Below are 19,209 nucleotides of genomic sequence, written 5' to 3'. Positions count from 1 at the left end.
CTCCTACAGAGCGATGGCAAAGCAGCAGAGATCCGTCTTCTTCCTCTTATCACCTCTGGTGATGACAGTGGTAGTGGCAATCACAGCATTGCAGAGCGTCAATGCCGTGGAATACCAAGTAATCAACAACGCCACCGGAACAGCCGGAGGAAACCGGTTTGCTAACGAAATTGGCGTCGATTACAGCAAACAGACTCTGATATCCGCCACTGATTTCATCTGGCAAACGTTCCAGCAGACAACAGATTCCGACAAGAAAAGCGTGACGAGCGTGACCATGATCGTGAACAGCATGGATGGAGTAGCTTACACTAGCAACAACGAGATCTACGTCAGTGCCAACTACATCGAGAGCTACTCCGGTGACGTGAAGACTGAGATCACCGGCGTTCTCTACCATGAAATGACGCATGTGTGGCAGTGGAACGGCAACGGACAGGCCAATGGCGGATTAATCGAAGGAATTGCAGATTACGTGAGGTTGAAGGCTGGGTATGCACCTTCCCACTGGGTGAAACCGGGTGAAGGAGATCGTTGGGACCAAGGCTACGACGTCACCGCTTACTTCCTTGACTACTGTAACAGCCTTAGTGATGGATTTGTTGCTGCTCTCAACAAAAAGATGAGAACCAGTTACAGTGACTCTTTCTTCCAGGAGCTGTTGGGGAAGACGGTTGACCAGCTCTGGTCTGATTACAAGGCCAAGTATGCTACTTAACCAGAAAGCACAGGATCCTAGCTACCGTTATGATTTTGTTATTATATATATATATATATATATATATATATATAAATAAGACATCATACAATAACTACTCGATCCTCAGCGTCACAGATCGAGTTGCATAAATAATGTTGTATCTTTGCATTTTCAACATATTGAATTCTTTTTACGCACGCTTTTGCTTGAACTGGATTGAATAAACGAGAATCAGACGGCCTGGTCTTCTTGTTTTTGGCTTTTCAATATCCTTCGTGTTCGTACTTAGTGCTCTGTCCACCATGGCAACCGTGGCCAACTACACATTTCTGTCCACAGGTTTTTGTGATGGTTAAGCCGTTGTGTTCGGCACAGAATGCTTTCCCGACGTGTTGCAAATCCGGACCCCGGCACAGAGTGCTTTCCCGACGTGTTGCAAATCCGGACTCCTATTGGTGGTAGAGAAGTAAGAAAAATTTTTTGATGAAACAATAAGCAGAAGTATAAACTGCGAGTTCTGTCCAATTCATCAATAAGCAGAAGTATAAACTGCGAGTTCTGTCCAAGCGTTAAGAGGATAAGTAAGACAGTAAGAGACAGAAAATAATAGAATTCCTATTTTACCCTTTTAGGGTTGATTATGGTTTAAGTTTGATTCGGTTTGTACAACAAATGGTTCGGTCTAAAATCCAAAAGAATCCGAACCAATTTCTTAAAATCAAAATAAAACAAAAGAAATTCATTTGGATCCGATATGGTACGAAGCGAGCGTCTTCAGTTCCAATTCTGAATTGACATATATTCGCTTATCAATCATTGAGCTCTCTAAATGTAGAAAATGGAAAGAGAATTGACCAAAAGTCAAAAGAAGAATTTATTTTTTTCCGAATATGGACCGGACAAATTCTCTTATCTTTGGGTTTGCCATCATGATATCTTTATGTCCAATGTGATCCAACTCATGGTTGAAACATTGAAGCCACGGCATGAGAATCATTCGCTTTAGTGGCTCGCTGAGTCCACTCAGTAGCGAAGTAAGTATTGTATGGGATCGGACCAGCCCATCACGATATGGTTCTCAATGGGCTGACCATGTGCTTATCTTGGGGCCTCATACGAAGTTTGTGTTGGCCAAACTGTTCTGGTTCAGGCCCATTCCCACAACGGAAACACCAATATTTGAGCCCATCAAAGCTCCGAAAGATGTCGCCCAATTAGATTTTGGTGGATCAACCAATAAAGTTAATTACAATTTCTCATAAGGTGGAAGTCCTTCCTGGTCTTCAACTTATTTATATGGTGGATTCTTACCGGAAAATCTAAGTATCCCAAATTACAAATTTTGTGGTTTTTTTTTTTTTGGTAAGATACAAATTTTGTGGTTAATGCGTCCAAAAACCCACCAAATTTGAATAAACAAAGTCAAAGTCAACCTAAGTCGATTAGTGGATTGTGAGTAGGGTAGGGAGTGAAGGAGAGATGGATTTCTTGTCATTCTACGCTGATCTCACTTTGTAGCGCATCTGACGTGATGGTGCTTGTGGTGCCTATTGTTATATGCGTGCCACCTAAATTCTATTAAATCCTAAATACTCAATATGTGGTATAATTTAAAGAAAAACCGATTTTTTCACTTAAGTTAATTACATGTGTATATAGTGTTTTAGACAGCTACGATTTAATGAGACACACTTGACATGCATTCAATTACGGGCATCATAGACACCACCATGTCAGACGCACTTCCCAAGCAAGATCCCGCATGCGCCCCTTCTCCATCTCTTGTGCCTCATTATTTCCAATTGTGGGTACTCCTTTTCTATAAGTCAAGATTCCACTTCATTACATGATATGGATGTCTTTGAGGGTGCTTTTGAGATTGAAACCTTGAACTCCTTTTTATGAGTCTGATAATTGTAGGAAAAGTAACCGCATTTCCAAGGATATTATCAAGCTAATAGAGAGATCGCACGTAGTGTTGTGAGCAGTTAAGATTTAATGAGATACACTTGACGTGCATTCAATTACGGGCATCATAGACACTACCACGTCAGACGCACTTCCCAAGCAAGATCCCGCATGTGCCCCTTCTCCATCTCTTGTTTCCTATTTCTTCCAATTGTGAGCACTTTTTTTTTAGAAGTTAAGATCCCACTTCATTACACGATATGGATGTCCTTGAGATGCTCCTGAGATTTAAAACTTGAACTCCTTTTTATGAGTCTGGTAACTATAGGAAAAGTAACCGCATTTCTAAGGATATTATCACGCTGATAGAGAGATTTCCTTATTGATTTTAAGTCTCTAGAAAGAAAGACTTAGTTTTTTGACAAGTCTTTGAGCTTCCTTCTCTTCTATTGCTCTTGGCTGAAGAAAAAAAAAACCCAGCCATATGCTTATGAATTTATTTATTCATAAAAAAATAAAAAAAAGAAAGACAAAGTGAAATTCAGTGAATTTGATTAATGTGTGTAGCTTCAATACAAAAACCTAACCTCCTGTTTTACACTTGTCTATATCCGGCTCTGAGGGTTTCGTTGAACTTACAGAAAACCCAGAGAGATGAATTGAATGGTGAAGCACGTATCCACGCTAGGTCCTATGCTCTACCAAAAGAAGACGAAAAGGAGTTAGGTCTGAATGCATAATGACAAAGAAAAGCCAATGGTAGCAGAGATCGGTGGCTTGATACAGGGAACATGAGTGTCTATAAAAGGGGATATGGTAGCATAGCAATTTTCCATAATACAATAAGATACATACACCATGCCAATGGCTGCTCAGTGGAGTTCGGTCTTCTTCAACTTATCACTGTTGGTGATGACATTGACAATGGCAGCCACATCACTTCAGAGCGTTAATGCCGTGGAATACCAAGTAATCATCAACGCCACCGGAGAAGGAAGAACTTGGTTCGAGAACGAAGTTGGCGTCGATTATACCAGACAGATCCTCGCTTCCGCCACCAATTATATCTGGGAAACTTTCCAGCAGACGAACGATTCCGACAGACAGAGCGTATCGTCTGTGAGCCTGATCGTGATTAACGCCGCTGGAGTAACCTTCACTAGCAACAACGTGGTGTTCGTCAGAACCAACTACATCGCCAGCAACTCCGGTGACGCGAAGACTAACGTCGCCGGCTTTATCTACCAAGAAATGACGCATATTTGGCAGTGGAATGGGAACGGACAAGCCAACGGTGGTTTAATCGAAGGAATTGCAGATTATGTGAGGTTGAAAGCAGGGTATGCGCCTTTGGATTGGGGAAAACCAGGTGAAGGGATTCGATGGGATCAGGGTAACTATGTTACTGCTTACTTTCTTGACTACCTCAGCACCCTAAATCCTGGATTCGTTGCTGCTCTCAACAGAAAAATGAGAACCAGTTACAGTGACTCTTTCTTCCAGGAGCTCTTGGGGAAGACGGTGGATCAACTCTGGTTTGATTACAAGGCCAAGTATGCCAATTAACAACGGAGGAGATGATCGATCCTCTGTAATTTTATACTACTACAGTAGTATTAACTAGTCAATCCCCATAGATGTGTATCACATCGAGTTTTATAGATAAGATTGTACGTTTCTGTCTTCAACATAGATTCGAAGAAACTAAGCACGTAATGTAGTTGTATGATCAATAATGTATCAAAGACTTGTACTACATCTCAAAATTCTCTAGGATAAAACAGTCCGGAAAAGTTGAGATTGTAAGGGACTTGATTGTCTTTGTTCTTCATTGCATTGCGGTGGAGTAGAAGACGGATATGAACTGAATCGGTCAAACACGCTTACGAATTAATGTCCTATGCAGACCAAAGAAAAGCAGAGTAAGATCTTCACCAACTTTTTGTGTTGTATAGTCCAGTCTGCGAAATGGTTGGCTTGATTCGAGGAAGACTCCAAGTCTGCAACACTTGATTTATTTATAAAAGCAAATGGTTGCAGAGGGATGTAAATAAATCGATACTTCTGCAGAGCGATGGCTACTCAACACAGATCCTTGTTCTTCCGACGAAATTGGCGTCGATTACAGCAAACAGACTCTCATATCCGCCACCAGTTCATCTGGTGGCGATTCCGACAAGAAAAGCGTGACGAGCGTGACTATGATCGTGAACAGCATGGATGGAATGGATCACCGGCGTTCTCTACCATGAAATGACGCATGTGTGGCAGTGGAATGGCAACGGACAGGCCAATCGCGGATTAATCGAAGGAATTGCAGATTAGGTGAGGTGGAAGGCAGGGTATGCACCTTCCAACTGGGCGAAACCGGGTGCAAGAAATCGTTGGGACCAAGGCTACGACGTCACCGCTTACTTCCTTGACTACTGTAATAGCCTCAGTGATGGATTTGTTGCTGCTCTCAACAAAAAGATGAGAACCAGTAACAGTGATTCTTTCTTCCAGGAGCTGTTGGGGAAGACGGTTGAGCAGCTTAGGTCTGATTACAAGGCCAAGTATGCTACTTAACAAGAAAGCACAGAATGCCAGCTCCATTATGATTTTGTTATTGTATATATAAATAAAAAATCATATAATAAGTAATAACTACTCGATCGTCAGTGTCACAGATCGAATTCCATAACTAATGTTGTATCTTTCCGTCTTCAACATTTTGAATTCTTCTTACGCACGCTTTTGCTTGAACTGGATGTCGATCTAGTATCCAACCCTCTTAGTAAGAGATCAAGTGTTCAAATTCTTTTGTGGCACGTGAATAGAAGAAATACCTTTCAGAACAAAAAAAGAATTTCGGATGAAGGACGGTGGGACATGTTGATTTCTCATCTGAAGACAAAATACAAAACGTCGATTCGAGAAACGGACGAGTTTGTCTGGATTCAATCAATGAAAATCAAGCGATCTAGTCCTCTGGTTTTTTGCCTTTCAATGTCCTTCGTCTTCGTAGCTCTTATTTCGTTCCTTATGACTGGACGCTTAACACATTTGTGCCCACCATGCCTACCGTGGCAACTGCTTCTGCAATTGCCAGACCAATACCTCCTTCCGTTGGCCAACTACCTAAGAACCATCCCAACTCTCAGAACGGCAGCTCCATCTTTCATTACTGTAAGCAGAGACCTTCATGTGTCCAATACTCGTATACCCGGGAACGATTAGAAGTGACCTCGCAACTACAACTTGAGCTAGACGGCAATGGATTTGCTTGTCATCGGCCGAACACCTTCGGATATAATCACCTACTCTCGTCTTTAACTAAACAAGGAAGACTGGATGATGCACGGAAACTGTTCGATAAAATGCCTTATCGAGATGAACTCTCTTGGTCTACTATCATTTCTTCTTATTCTTGGCGAGGTAACTCCTTTGTAGCGCTTCATTTGTTCAAGGAGATGTTGGACGAAGGCTTTAAGCCCAATGGCTTTACCTTGAGTAGTCTCCTCAAAGCAAGTTCTTTCCTCAGGGAAGTTTCAACTGCCAAACAACTCCATGGGTGGCTAATACGGGCTGGTCTTGGTCAAGATGCCGAGCTGCGTGCGTCTCTCATAAGTGTGTACTCCAATTATGGACTCTTGGATGATGCAAGACGGGTTTTTGACGAGGTTCCTGCCTCTTCCTTGGATGATGTCCTGTCTTGGAATTCAATAATAGCTGCGCATGTCTTAAATGGATGCTTGGATGAAGCCTTTATACTTTTTGGTGTTATGCTATCTACTGGACTGTCATCCCCAACCCAGCAAACTTTTGCTAGCATTCTCAATGCTAGTTGTTCTGTGGGTGCTGAGAGATATGGAATGGTTATTCATGGAAGGATCATCAAAGATGGTCTAATTGATACAACACTGGTTGGAAATTGTCTTGTTACATTTTACAGCCGGTGTAAGAAGTTGGAAGATGCAGAACGATCGTTCAATTTGATATCCGAGAAGGATGTTGTGTCATGGAATGCTATCATAGCAGCAAATGAACAGAATGGAGAGAGTAAGGCTGCCATAGACATTTTCCGGAGGATGCTAAGATCTGGATCTGTTGTACCAAACCGCATCACTTTCCTCAGTGTGATTAAAGCTAATTCTGGAGTTTCAGCTTTAAAGCATGGGAGAGAGATTCATGGTTATATGATCCGATCAGGACTTGAGGGTTTAATAAGCATAGCAAATTCGCTGCTCACCATGTACTCCAAGTGCGGGGAAATGGGCAGAGCAAGGGCTGTTTTCAACAGGGCACCTTTCAAGGATCGGGTCACTTGGAATTCCATGCTGACAGCATATCAGCAGGATGAGCAGTGGGAGAACTGCTTCAAACTCTTCAAGGAGATGCAACTCTCTGGAATTAAGCCAGATGATCATACTTATACTGTTCTTGTTTCTGCAACAACATCTGGATCCAAGCATTTCACAGGAGGAAAAGAGATTCATGGCTATATAGTAAGGAGGACTCCTTCAATAGGAATGGCTTCATCAACATGCAATGCCATCCTGTCAATGTATGCAAAGTTCAACCGGATGGCAGATGCCGAGAAGATTTTTGACAGTATGAGCATTAGAGATTCCTGCTCTTGGAATGCAATGATGGATGGATATTCTATGAACGGGCGGCCTAGTGATGCTATCGTGATCTTTCTAGATATGATTGAGCAGAGCTTGCCTTTAGATAATTTCACATTCTCTGTAGTTCTCACTGCCTGTGGTCGATTAGTTTCCCTGCAACTCGGAAAGCAATTTCATGCTTTTTGCACAAAATACAGCTACCAGAGAAGCCGTACCAGTGAAGCATGTCTGTTGTCCATCAATAATGCCCTGGTATCTATGTATTCTAAGTGTGGAAGCATAGCAGATGCGACCCAAGTATTCTCCAAAATGGGAAGGAAAGATGTCTTCTCCTGGACGAGCATGATCACAGGGTATGCACATCATGGCATGGCCTATGAATCTCTCCAACTCTTCAAGAGGATGAAAGAAAACAATGTCAAGCCTAATTCTGTAACCTTCCTTGGATTGCTTACTGCTTGTGCTCATGCAGGTCTAATTGATGAAGGTAAACACTACTTCAGCTCCATGAGGAAGGATCATGGTATAAAGCCAAGCCTTGAGCATTATGCTTGCATGGTTGATATGTTCAGCCGTTTAGGAGACTTGGAAAGTGCTGAAAAATTGGTTCAAGCAGGAACTGCAATCTTTGATCCCAACCATGGTGATTCCTTGAGCCTTTGGAGAGTGTTACTTGGTGGATGCCATGTTCATAAGCAACTTCAGCTTGGTGTGTATGCTGGAACCAGGATACTTGAGTCAGAACCTGAAGATGAGACTACCCATATTCTACTGTCAAATCTTTATGCTGCATCAGGCATGTGGGAGGAGGCAACAAGGGTGAGGAAATTCATGAGAGAAAAAGGGTTGAAAAAGGAAGCTGGCTATAGTTGGATAGAAGCAAAAAACAAGAGGCATATCTTGGTGGCTGGAGATGTGTCTCACCCACAGAGGAAGGAGATCTATGAGAAGATAGAAGAGTTGGACAGCAGATGTAGAGCAATCGGCTATGTCCCAAGGACTAGTGAGGTGCTTCATGATGTTGAAGAGTTGCAGAAGGAAGTTATATTGAGTTTTCACAGTGAGAAGTTGGCAGTGTCGTTGGGTCTGTTACAGAAATGTTCCAAGAGCAAAGCTGCCATCAGGGTAATCAAGAACCTAAGAATATGCAGAGATTGTCATAACTGGATGAAGTTTGTTTCTCAGGTGGAGGGAAGAGAGATTGTGCTAAGAGATTCACGTCGGTTTCATTTATTCAAGGACGGGAAATGCTCATGTACCGATTATTGGTAGCAAATTCAACATAAATAAAGAGGAGAAACCATTTTTTAAGTAATTTGGAGATACAGTAACCTGTAATCGCTTTTCTGATTAATGATAATGTAAATGAATTAGACATACAAAACCCAAATGTCAAGCTGAGGCAGCAAGCACGTAAGGGCCTGTTTGGTTACATGAGTTTGGAGATTTCAAATATCTAGAGATTTCAAATTTATGATTTCAAATCTATGGAACTATTTTAAATTGTGTTTGGGTGGGTGTGGCTCCAAACTCCGTTTTGTTGTGCTGTTGTGCCCCCCCTCCGGGGTGGGCCTGAATCCGGTTCTGTCCCCCCACAGAATTTCAATATTTCTCCAAGCCACAAAAGAAAGCTTTGAAAGGGCTTGATTCCACTCACCTAGCCACCACAATAAATTGATCGAGCTAAATTTCCCTTAAAACACCTCGATTGTATGTCATAATTGCACTCCATATGCATGAGTTAACATTTTGATGAATCTACAGTCTAAATAAACAATCTAGGCAGCCATGATATCAAGATTTTCAGGGATTCCAATACCCCATTCTGGCACTGGATCATTAGCCTGATATCCAAAACATACAAGTTGCACATGATTAAGACCAAGGGGATGCAAATTATAATATAACTCTAAAGACTCAGAAATCAAAAGCTACATGTTATGATGACATAATACCATATAACATAGCTTTATCACACTTTAAAAGAGGAGGGAGAGAAGAGGGTGGACAAGAGGTGGGGGTGCGGTTGAGGAGAGTAAATACTAGCACAATTTATTCCAGCTAATCATGTAGTGTAACATTTGGAATTACTGAATGGTTGCTACAACTTGATTGATGGTCTTAAATCCACGTCTTTCCTTCACAAGTGTCTTTGCAAAGTTGAGAGCTTTGCTCTCACAGTCCGCTCTTCTGTTAACATCCTTGATCGATTCAAAATCCTCAACATGAGCTACGCCCACAATTCTCCTGCAAATTGACATAAATAGTTGAGTTGTAAAAACACAAAGGGAGGTTGTTTCCACCTGGTCCCCATTTCCCTACAGTTGATATGAAAATCCACATTGGACTAGTTAAAAACTATGCCATTTTTTTGTTACTTGGTTCAACCAATATATTTTTGGCCATTTGCAAGTTGGGAAAATGTTTATAGTGTAGCTCAAACGTGAATGACACTTCAAACCTATCTTATGACATAGAAAAATGTTATTATTATTATTATTTTGGCCATTTTTTATGCCAGTCAGTGACTGGGGGCCCACTGGCCCAACGGGGATGGGATAGGGGAAGGGAAAGGTGTGGAGGGAACAGAGAATTGAACCACTGACCCACCTTAGACTTTATGCCTCTAAATAGAGGCTCCCACCCAATGTGCTAGAAGCACACCCACGAAAAATGTTATTACAAGCCCAAAGAAATGTGACCACAAATGCCAATTCACAACCAAATAGAAAAACAAAACTGCAGGTAGAGAAAATAAAGCAGAGAGAATGGATAAGCATGTCACCTTATCATTTTTGCAGCACCAAACCCAAGGCTGTCATGAAACAAGTTCTCCATGTACTTTTTCTGTGCAAGCAGCAGAAGTTCAGGGCTATTGTATATATCAGGAAAATATAGCTCACCAGGTCCATCCTTGTGTTTGTTCCAAAGTGCAGTAAATTTTTTCTCAAAAAGGTTCCATGTCTCTTCTACAGTTGTCAAGATCCATTTTTTGATTGCCTGCAAACATCAATACTTCATCAAGAAACTTCACTTCTCCCACCCATTGTAGTGTATGATTGGCTTTAACAAAAGGAGTAGGTAATAGGGTAGGGTGAAAAACATGAGTTTTCTGACCCATGAACTGCTTTCTATAATTGTAACAATCATAATACTAAAAAAAAATTTGCATACTTGCATCATGATGTATGATTGGTTTAAGTACGAAAAAAGGAGTAGAGACAAGAATTCAATTATGTTAATTTCAAATATTCTCCATCTCTAAATCTGAAACTTCTAACTCCTTGACATACATCCGAGCTAGAAGTAACAGCAGGTCTCCTAAGCAACCCTATGGTTTCAAATTCTTAATTCCTAGTTGGATCATTAGAGTCCCAATTTGTTGGAGCTCTCATGGTAAATAGTTATTTTCGACCTACTCAATTTTTGCTGTTTTTAATATTAATCTTTTTCCGATACAACTCAGATCTGCACAAAAATATGCTGCCGTTATCATAGCTTCTTTTTCTTTTTAGTTAAATAGAACTATAAGAAGAAGAAACAAAAAGAAGAATGAAGGGGAAGGGGGGGGGGGGGGGGCAGCCTACAATTTGCTAGAGGGAGTAACCTCCAACAAGTAACAATGTGCATGTTCTTTGGGGGTATCCACAATAGGGGGACAGGATAACTCTATAGTAGCCTAGAGGAAACATCAAAGCAAATGGCTTTCCAAAAATCAAGTCTAAGGACCTAAAGCTGGAGGTCCATCTCCTAAGATTGCACTCCCACCATAAATAAGAGACTACAGCCCCAAACACCAACTTGCCAATAATGTCATAGATGGATGAGCCAGAAAAAGGATTTCAAGAACTGCAACCAATCTCAAGCAAAACCTTAAGAACATCTAGAGTGAGGCTGGTTTATGTCCTGTTATCTGTGAGGAATTGGCGTTCTTAGTTTTTAAGATAAGTATCATAGATGGATGAGCCAGAAAGAGGATCTCAAGAACTGCAACCAATCTCGAGCAAAACCATAAAAACATCTAGAGTGGGGCCAGTTTATGTCCTGTTATCTGTGAGGAATTGGCGTTCCTACTTTTTAAGATAAGTTGCTAGTTTTGAAACAGGACTTGTTCATAACATCCAACCATTGGCTTAGGTTCTTCTTTGGTGGGCTCCTTCTTGACTATATATCAGACCTATGACTAACACTTCAAACTGAATTATTGATCGCCACCCTCCCCCTTACTGAACTAAAGTAGTCGTCAGCCTTCTAGTTTGCGACTTGTCGAGTCCCATTCAAGCGTCTAAATTATTTTGAGTCCAGTTAATCCTTCTAAACTTAATTTGTAAAACCAAGTTCTTAGGTGTCTAAAAACCCATCAGATTTGGTCTTTTATGGCATTTCTAAAAGCAGAAACGTTTCTATTTCACCACTCTAATAGGCTGCATTCGAACCAAGTTTTAGGCTTCTAAAAACCATAAGATTTGGTCTTCTAATGCATTTCTAGAAGCAGAAGAGTTTCTAACTCACCAATCCAACAGGCTGCATTCCAACCCTCCCCCACACAATCACCTCCCACTCTCTCTCTCTCTCTCTCCCCCTCTCTCCCCCTCTCTCTCCCCCCCCCCCCCAACACCCAAAAAAAAAAAAAAAAAGAGTTGGGTGAAAAGTCAAAGTCAGTCAAAAAAATAACTTTCATCAGCATAAAAATCATGGCTTAAAATCATAAACTGTTGATTCAGACATAAAATCACAATTAGAACACAGTCCATCCAGGCATAAGAAATTTATTTATCATAAGAAAATGGCTCAACAACCAACCATGAAGTTATTAGAAGTAAAGGTGCTACATACTCTGCGGTCATCTTCCTGATCAGCATGTCCATCTTGTGAAAAGTAAGACAAAAACAAATTTCCAAGAAAGGCACCTATATCAAATCCCATTGGTCCGTAAAATGCAAACTCTGGATCTATAACCTGAGTAGAATCATGAGTCACCATAACAGAACCAGTATGGAGATCCCCATGGATTAGGGCCTGGGCTCTCTCACAAAACCTGCAGGTTAAAAATAATTACAATCTATGATGAATAGAAAAAGAAGAAGAAAAAAGACCTCTCTAACTGATTTTTATAATGTTATTCAGTTCGTTGTCATTGAAATCATGAAAGGAACATTCAGAGCAATATACAACAGTACATGGTTTTCAACTCAGCAACTTCAAGCTTCAAAGCGTTATCATTTCGAACTGACTCAGCTTCATGATCAAGATGAGGAGAAGTCCACCGGTTATATTTGGACACCCTGTAGGGGTCTGAGAAAACAACCTGCTCAGTAAGCCTGCATAATTCCACATTCCCACAAAATTCGGCAACTGCACAAAGCATGAAGAACACAACTCTCAGATCAAGCTATGACAAATGACAATAGAAAACTAGAAAGAGAACTCATTTCCAAAATTAAGCACCAATGACTACCTAAGCTTAATTAAATCAAATTTGGAAACTATACTAGTTAAATGGTTAGGCAAGTCTACCCTAGCGTTTTTGGATTGCATTTGTTTGGTGGATTGGTCGGGGGCGACCCATCAATCAATTTTTGAAGGGGTTCATATTCGAGAGGCTCCAAGAGGAATTAAAGCCAAAAGAGTTAAGGCTATTTCCAGAGAAGAATGTGTTTGATGGTAACCATGAAATCCTCGAGCTGACTGTAATCCTTAATTGGGTGAAACAGTGGCTTCGATGGGTTTCATGGCATTCCTGGATTGTATTTGTGCTTTTTATCAGATAAACTCCAAGGTTATTGCCATACTAGACCAACAGTAGTTTTCTAAATCCAAGGAAAAATCTTTATTTAAGTTTATTTGAGCTATGGGTTTGTGATGAAATGTAAAAGGCTACAGAATGAACAAAGAGGTCAGCCTAATCAACAGCCTAGGTGTACTAAAGAACCATCCATCTAATGTGTAAAATCTTGAAGGGACATTAAAAGTTTACTCTAGAGGAACAAGTGAAGGGAAATGCAAAGCTGAATCTGCAGGAACAAGGGAAAGAAAAATGCAATCATATGAAATGAACATAGGTAATGTGAGCGATTAAATAACACCACGCACGCTAGGTCAGGAATCTGCAAAACTTGCATCAAGGTAGGATGTAAGAAAAAAATTACCAGCTCGTTTGTGATCTGTAGTTGAAAGGTAGAGAAGAGATGTGAAGAAAAGAGTCTTCGCCATATAATCCGACATGTGCTCTGCAAGCAACGGATATTGAACTCCAGCAATCAAACCTTTCCGCAAGATGATATGTGGAGGTTCCAGGTAACGCATTCCTATCAAGGACATAGCACGGTCAAAATGATAAATTTCTGGTACATGATCAGCACATAAGCGACCATGCTCTTTTAGGGTTGTTGCCTCAAAATATGCACGCTCCTTTGTCATAGGCCATGCCTCCCCTATGCAACGGATGTAAGGAATAGCCTGCATTCGCTCAAAACCATGTTGCAATGATTACAATTCAGCAAAAGAAAGTAGAAGGAATGGTTGTATATCATAGACTGAAGAAATGATCTCGTATCATAGACCTATTGCATATCCGTCCAATTACTAGTCCTGAAGAAATCCCTTAATTTCCCTACCCTTTCAAAAGGGTGGAACAAAAAAAAGGACCAAGCATGGATACTGGCTTCTTGAAGTAACACTATTACTATGCAATCTACTTAATCACGGCAACCCAACTGAAAGTCATTTGTATATCCTTTAATCAATCAACACTAAAATGTATCTAAATTTAATAAAAAGTTATCCTTTCGCAATAGCATAGAAAGAACAATCAACAGTGTGACATTTAATGAAGGTACACTTTCATGAAAGGACAGCAAGAAAAATTCCAATGACTCAAAAGTCCCTAAATTTTGGCAAACAAACGCTGTATAAATGCAAGATTTCAATTCCTCTTATAAAGAGCTAATATTGCTGCAACCATTCTCCTGCATTGAAATTATGGTCGGCTTGGATAGATAAATGGAAATTAATGCTCCAGAAGAAGAAACTAAACATACTATCATGGAACCTCACTACCTCTGGTTTTTTCATGGGTGAAGACCTAGTTTTGTATATGTATGAGCGCCGAGGCATCGGAACCATACAATTTTCAGGGTTCAACTAGTAACTTCAGCACTCCAGGTCGGATGCAGCTGGTAGTGATCCCCAGTTAACCCACAGGTATGTAGCACGTAAACTGCTCGACATTATTCGTCTTACAATCAAGTATCAACCGAAAGTCGAAAATGAACTGACCGAGTTAGGACCTTTTACTCAAGAACCTGATCGAGAAATCGAATGAAGAAGATACGAAGAAAAGACTAACCTGTTTGATGACGAAAGAACCAGCAGACCCAACAACGATATAAACGTAATTGAGATTGCCGTCTCCGACTTCTTTAATATGTAAATCATCGAATTTGTTCCCAAGCTTCGAACTCAAAGCAGGTGTCGCCTTTATGTATTCCACAAGCGATTTCTCGTCTAATGTCCGGAAACCGCTCGCCTCCATGAACAGATGCGCCGGTGACTGCTACTAACAATGTCAGCTGAGACTCAGGAAATGCTTCAGTAAGGAAGAGGAAATGAAAATTTGTCACTTTAGTTTTTTTTCGTAGATACTATAGTTTCTTTTGGGTTGCGAATCAAAACCACGGCCCGGTTTTAAAGTCATTTATAATAAGTTATAATTCTACCAAAAAATAAAAAACGATTTTCCTCATTTATCTTCTTGATCCTCAGATTCCATCGCCTTTTCTTCTAATGAATTTCTTTTTCCCATTATAAATAAATAATGGAACCTAGGTACGTTGAACCTAGCCTGTTTCTAGAAATGTCAAAAACAAGACGGCTGTTTGTAGTGAAAATTGCTTGGGTGCTACATTATTAATGCACAACACCAGCAACGAACGACCAAGATCTTGTCGGAGACACACTTTTAAGAAACGAACAATCAAGATTAAGATCTTCGGTCCACCGTTCACTGTAGTTGCTGAAGTTGAGCCCATTCATACACACTTGACTTCAATAAGAGTAAAAGAATTGTCAAACTTTTGCTCCATTTATTTTTTATGTTTTATTTTGATGAAACATTTCCTAATTATTGAAGGTTGGATAATTTTTTTTTTCCCCTTTCAGGAAGCAAAGCTTTTCTATTAAACCAACAAAATTAAGGAAACAAATATATATATAAGTTCTATAACCAAGGAGTTGATATAGGACACATAGTTGTGCTCATAAGTGACTGAACTCTCATTGTCTTTACGTCCTCCATAGGAAAAGGAGATGCCTCACTGGGTGGAAATTTATCTAGTCCATTTCCTTGTCAAAAATGGACAGAATATTAATCCGTCACCAAGTTCAAAAATGAGTAGAATACGTGCTCAGCTATGGTCCCAAATGATAACCCAAAGCCCAGCATGCTTTGTTTTTTGATTTCAGGTAGCATCACTGTTGATCTTATAATGCCCCCTTGGTGGAGGCAGGGATCCATGCCAATGGTGGTGGAAACCTTGGACTTCTTGAACTCGTGCAATTGAACCCATGGGCCTGAAGGAACTCATCCAAGGTTGGTCAAATTGAGTTTATATAATAATTTAACCTGCTGCAACCTAATTGATACAGACCATTGTGATGAGTGATACATATTGTTGCATAATACTCCAACACCATTCGTTTTGTTGGGCAGAAAGGAGGAGAGCCATGATGGCGGGGAGGGAAACGGCATGGAAGAAGGAAAGAGATACGAAATTAGGTAATTGTAGCTTTCATTTATAAATAATATTTGATAAAGGTTGGGCATGTAATTTGGGAATCTATTCTATTCATTCGTGCTTCAGTAGGGGTGATTATGTGGATTCTACTTCTAATTTTTTTATTAAAATCAAAAGTGGACTTTCATTTTAATGTGTACTAGAGTGGTGTGATGGTAACACAAGCCTCTATATCAAATGAATTGCTTGATTTAATCATGATCCATTCTAGGATTTTGGAACCCATCATAAACCTAGAATCCATTCAACATAGGAGGAAGGAAATGCTGCATGAAAATATTATTGTATCTCCTACATCCTTTCTAAATTTTTAGGCCAGCTTGTGTGCACTTTGACTGCATTCTCAAGGATCAAACCCACACATACATTAATCATAATATTTTACTAACTAAACAAATCAATGATCTGTCCAACAATTATACTATTTTAAGCTCATTAAATTAAATCTTAATTTCGATTAAAAAATTAAATCTTAATCGATCGGGGGACAGAACTGTCAATTCATGGGTAGAGTAATGGAGTAATAAAGTTGCAAAGTAGAACCAAACAAGAGTGAGAAGTGTATCAATTACTAGAACCCGTCAATCATCGAAAAACTCCAAGAAATGCGAGGCTATGGGTCAGTGGTGGGCCCCACGAGAAAAAGTAATTTCGTCGTCTCCAGAGACATCAGAACAGAACAGAAGTTGTGAGATGAGATGAGAGGCCACTGGCTCCCCACCTCGTCTCCTTCTCCTCCTCCCCCCTCCCCCACTCCCTACCCACTTTTCTTTTTTTTTTCTTTGTTATTACTTTGATTATTAATAATTAATAATTAATAATAATAATAATAATACTACAAAAATCTAAGTTCCCGGAAGAATGCAAATCTGACCTCTCGCATCTTGCCGTCTCCTGTACCTGTGTCTCCTCACTCCTGCTTCTTTGTTCCTCTTCATCTCCATGGCTCTTCTTTTTGTTGTAGTTGTTTCCAACTGACTCAGATTCTAATAGAGAAAGACAGACGCTGAAGAATCATCAGGGAAGGAAGTGATGAAGAGAAAGCTTGACACAGAGGAAGATCTGGCCGTTGACGCTGACAAGGCGAAGAAGAAGAAGAAGGAAGACTTGGAAGAGGAAGAGCGTGAAGAGAACGGATTTGTGCATCTTGATGAGGATCTTCTGTTTGAGGTTCTCAAGCACGTCGACGCGCGTTCACTCGCTACTGCTTCCTGCGTTAACAAACAGTGGTACAAGACTGCTCAAGACGAGAGGTTATGGGAGATGATCTGCACTCGTCACTGGGCCAACACCGGATGTGGCACTCAACAGCTCCGCTCTGTTGTTTTAGCTCTTGGTGGTTTCCGGCGACTCCACTCTCACTGCCTCTGGCCTCTCCTTAAACCCCCTTCTTTACCGTCGCCTTCACTTTTGCCCTCATCATCAGCTTCGTCTTCGTTCTTACCATCTGCTTCTTCTTCTTCTTCTACTTCTACTTCGTCTTCGCCTCTCCCTCCTGCTTTGCCTCCTCCGGTTCTTCCATCAAATTCATCGATCCACTGGGGAAAAGACGAGGTTCAACTCTCCCTCTCTCTCCTCTCCATTCGCTATTTCGAAAAGATGAATGTCAACAACAGAGGAAGCCGATGAACCGCATCCATCTCGGTCGTTAGTCGTTACCCCTCTTTGACTTTGGTTTTCTTGATCTCTGTCTACTCTTATTTACCCTTTGTTTAAGGCTTTCAATTTCACTTCTAGATTAAGGTTTTCTTTTGATTGGATCTGTAACACCTTAATATGATATGTGATGGTATCATATTTTGCAACTTCGCTTTGTGTTTCGTTTGTTACTTTCAAGGATTGATTGATGATTGTTGTTGTATAGATGAATCAAGTCTAAGTTTCTTCTGTCTTTGAAGGTCTCGCTGACATTGATCTTTATCTTTCTCTTATTGTTCAATTCATCTGTGTTTTCTAAAAATTCATGCTTTGACAACTTGGGCTTTGGTTATGAAACCAAAGATTTTTGGAGCTGCAGAGATTGGCCAGCGTTGTTTGTTCTTTTCCCCGGATAAAGAAGCGGTGGAATTGAATATTTCTGGCGTCTGCTAGCGCTAGAAACCACTCGTCGTCCTCAGACTGGTCTACTAATGAGGTTTCTGAATTGCTTTGGCATGTTGTGTTCTTTTTAATCCTGTTCTAACCTAGATCCAGAAACCCAATACTTGTTTCAGAAAGAAAATGGGAATTTGATACATTGGACCATTTGTCGTTTAATTGGAAATTAGGAAATAAGATGAGAGATTGTTTTCGTGTTTCTCAGATTAAATTACGAATCGAATTAAGATGTTGCAGGTGGGATCTGACTATTGTGAACTTCCTTGTCTGCTTTCAGATAGGAAAGGATAAGGTTTTGGGATCAATGGTCTCAAAATAAACGGCATAAAACCCAGATTTTATCAGTTGCTTCTGGGTAATCTTACAAATTATTCGATATGGACTGGATGGGCATCACTTGGTAATTACAATTCTCAAATGCTGTTTAGGAATTTTGATGGGATGTTTCACCAAATATTAACTGAAAGCTAATCACAATCATTTTGTTACTCTAATTTTTGTAAAATACATGATTCTCTCTCTTCAGTCTTCCCCAAAAAGGAAAAAAAAATGGTTCTTTCTTTTTTGAAAATTATGAATTAAATGGCTATTAATTGTTAGTAAGGAGGATGGTATGTGATTGAAGGGAACAAACAATTTATGGAGGATAATTATTACCTTTTCTTTGTGTTATCCAAAAATTTGGTGTTAACCATATAGATTCTTGCTTCCTAATCATTTCCATTGAAGTTTGAATTCGCTTTGTCATATCTCTATGATCATTTTATGTATTCTCTTCTTTGATGTATTAATCTTAATGACTAGAGACAAATCTCTGTCTTATATTTAAATTATATGTAACAACTACTTTTTAAGACATGGTCGAAGTGCTTGTAAGTCAACCTAACCAATCTCAATTCGAAAAAATAAATAAATGAACAAATAAAATAAAATTTCATTTGTTGCTTTGCATCTCTCTCATCTTAACATTTAACTATTTTTTATTTTCATGTGATCGATGCTCAAAGCCTATAAGTAACAGAACAAAGAAGAGTTACAAGAAAACACTTGACCTTGCACTACTTCTACCGTTCTATATAAAGGATGTCCATAATATTTA

At 40.0% G+C, this 19,209-nt stretch overlaps 4 protein-coding genes and 1 pseudogene across 4 annotated transcripts; 4 read left to right on the top strand and 1 right to left on the bottom strand.

Annotated features, from left to right (window-relative positions):
- Positions 1-897, top strand: LOC149017156 (uncharacterized). The gene has a single exon (XM_089154130.1). The coding sequence runs from the start codon at positions 14-16 to the stop codon at positions 716-718; it is 705 nt and encodes a 234-aa protein (XP_089010256.1). The 5' UTR covers positions 1-13; the 3' UTR covers positions 719-897.
- A 2,309-nt stretch (positions 898-3,206) lies between these two features.
- Positions 3,207-4,551, top strand: LOC149017155 (uncharacterized). The gene has a single exon (XM_089151480.1). The coding sequence runs from the start codon at positions 3,467-3,469 to the stop codon at positions 4,172-4,174; it is 708 nt and encodes a 235-aa protein (XP_089007606.1). The 5' UTR covers positions 3,207-3,466; the 3' UTR covers positions 4,175-4,551.
- Positions 4,552-5,343: 792 nt separating this feature from the next.
- Positions 5,344-8,614, top strand: LOC149017154 (putative pentatricopeptide repeat-containing protein At3g15130 pseudogene; annotated as a pseudogene).
- A 292-nt stretch (positions 8,615-8,906) lies between these two features.
- On the bottom strand, positions 8,907-14,893 carry MTK (S-methyl-5-thioribose kinase). The gene is made up of 6 exons (XM_089151479.1): positions 14,567-14,893; positions 13,368-13,677; positions 12,399-12,573; positions 12,055-12,256; positions 10,004-10,218; positions 8,907-9,465 (listed from the first exon to the last, which is right to left on the bottom strand). Exons 1-6 carry the CDS (start codon positions 14,750-14,752, stop codon positions 9,306-9,308), a joined length of 1,248 nt encoding a protein of 415 aa, XP_089007605.1. The 5' UTR covers positions 14,753-14,893; the 3' UTR covers positions 8,907-9,305.
- Positions 14,894-16,847: 1,954 nt separating this feature from the next.
- On the top strand, positions 16,848-17,900 carry SLY1 (F-box family protein). Its single transcript, XM_089151478.1, has one exon. The coding sequence runs from the start codon at positions 17,046-17,048 to the stop codon at positions 17,640-17,642; it is 597 nt and encodes a 198-aa protein (XP_089007604.1). The 5' UTR covers positions 16,848-17,045; the 3' UTR covers positions 17,643-17,900.
- The last annotated feature ends 1,309 nt before the right edge of the window (positions 17,901-19,209 follow it).

Source organism: Hakea prostrata, chromosome 4 (assembly GCF_041222555.1).
Source record: "Hakea prostrata isolate BN-2017 chromosome 4, UWA_Hpros_2, whole genome shotgun sequence".
NCBI lineage: Eukaryota > Viridiplantae > Streptophyta > Magnoliopsida > Proteales > Proteaceae > Hakea > Hakea prostrata.
This window is presented reverse-complemented; position numbering and strand designations above follow the sequence as displayed.

Excerpts from the sequence above, each read along its gene's own strand:
- LOC149017156 (XM_089154130.1), top strand. The coding sequence starts at position 14 with ATGGCAAAGCAGCAGAGATCCGTCTTCTTCCTCTTATCACCTCTGGTG.
- LOC149017155 (XM_089151480.1), top strand. The coding sequence starts at position 3,467 with ATGCCAATGGCTGCTCAGTGGAGTTCGGTCTTCTTCAACTTATCACTG.
- MTK (XM_089151479.1), bottom strand. The coding sequence starts at position 14,752 with ATGGAGGCGAGCGGTTTCCGGACATTAGACGAGAAATCGCTTGTGGAA. Across the intron at positions 13,678-14,566 it reads GTTCTTTCGTCATCAAACAG|GCTATTCCTTACATCCGTTG; the intron begins GTTAGTCTTTTC and ends GAGCGAATGCAG. Across the intron at positions 12,574-13,367 it reads TACAGATCACAAACGAGCTG|TTGCCGAATTTTGTGGGAAT; the intron begins GTAATTTTTTTC and ends TGCTTTGTGCAG.
- SLY1 (XM_089151478.1), top strand. The coding sequence starts at position 17,046 with ATGAAGAGAAAGCTTGACACAGAGGAAGATCTGGCCGTTGACGCTGAC.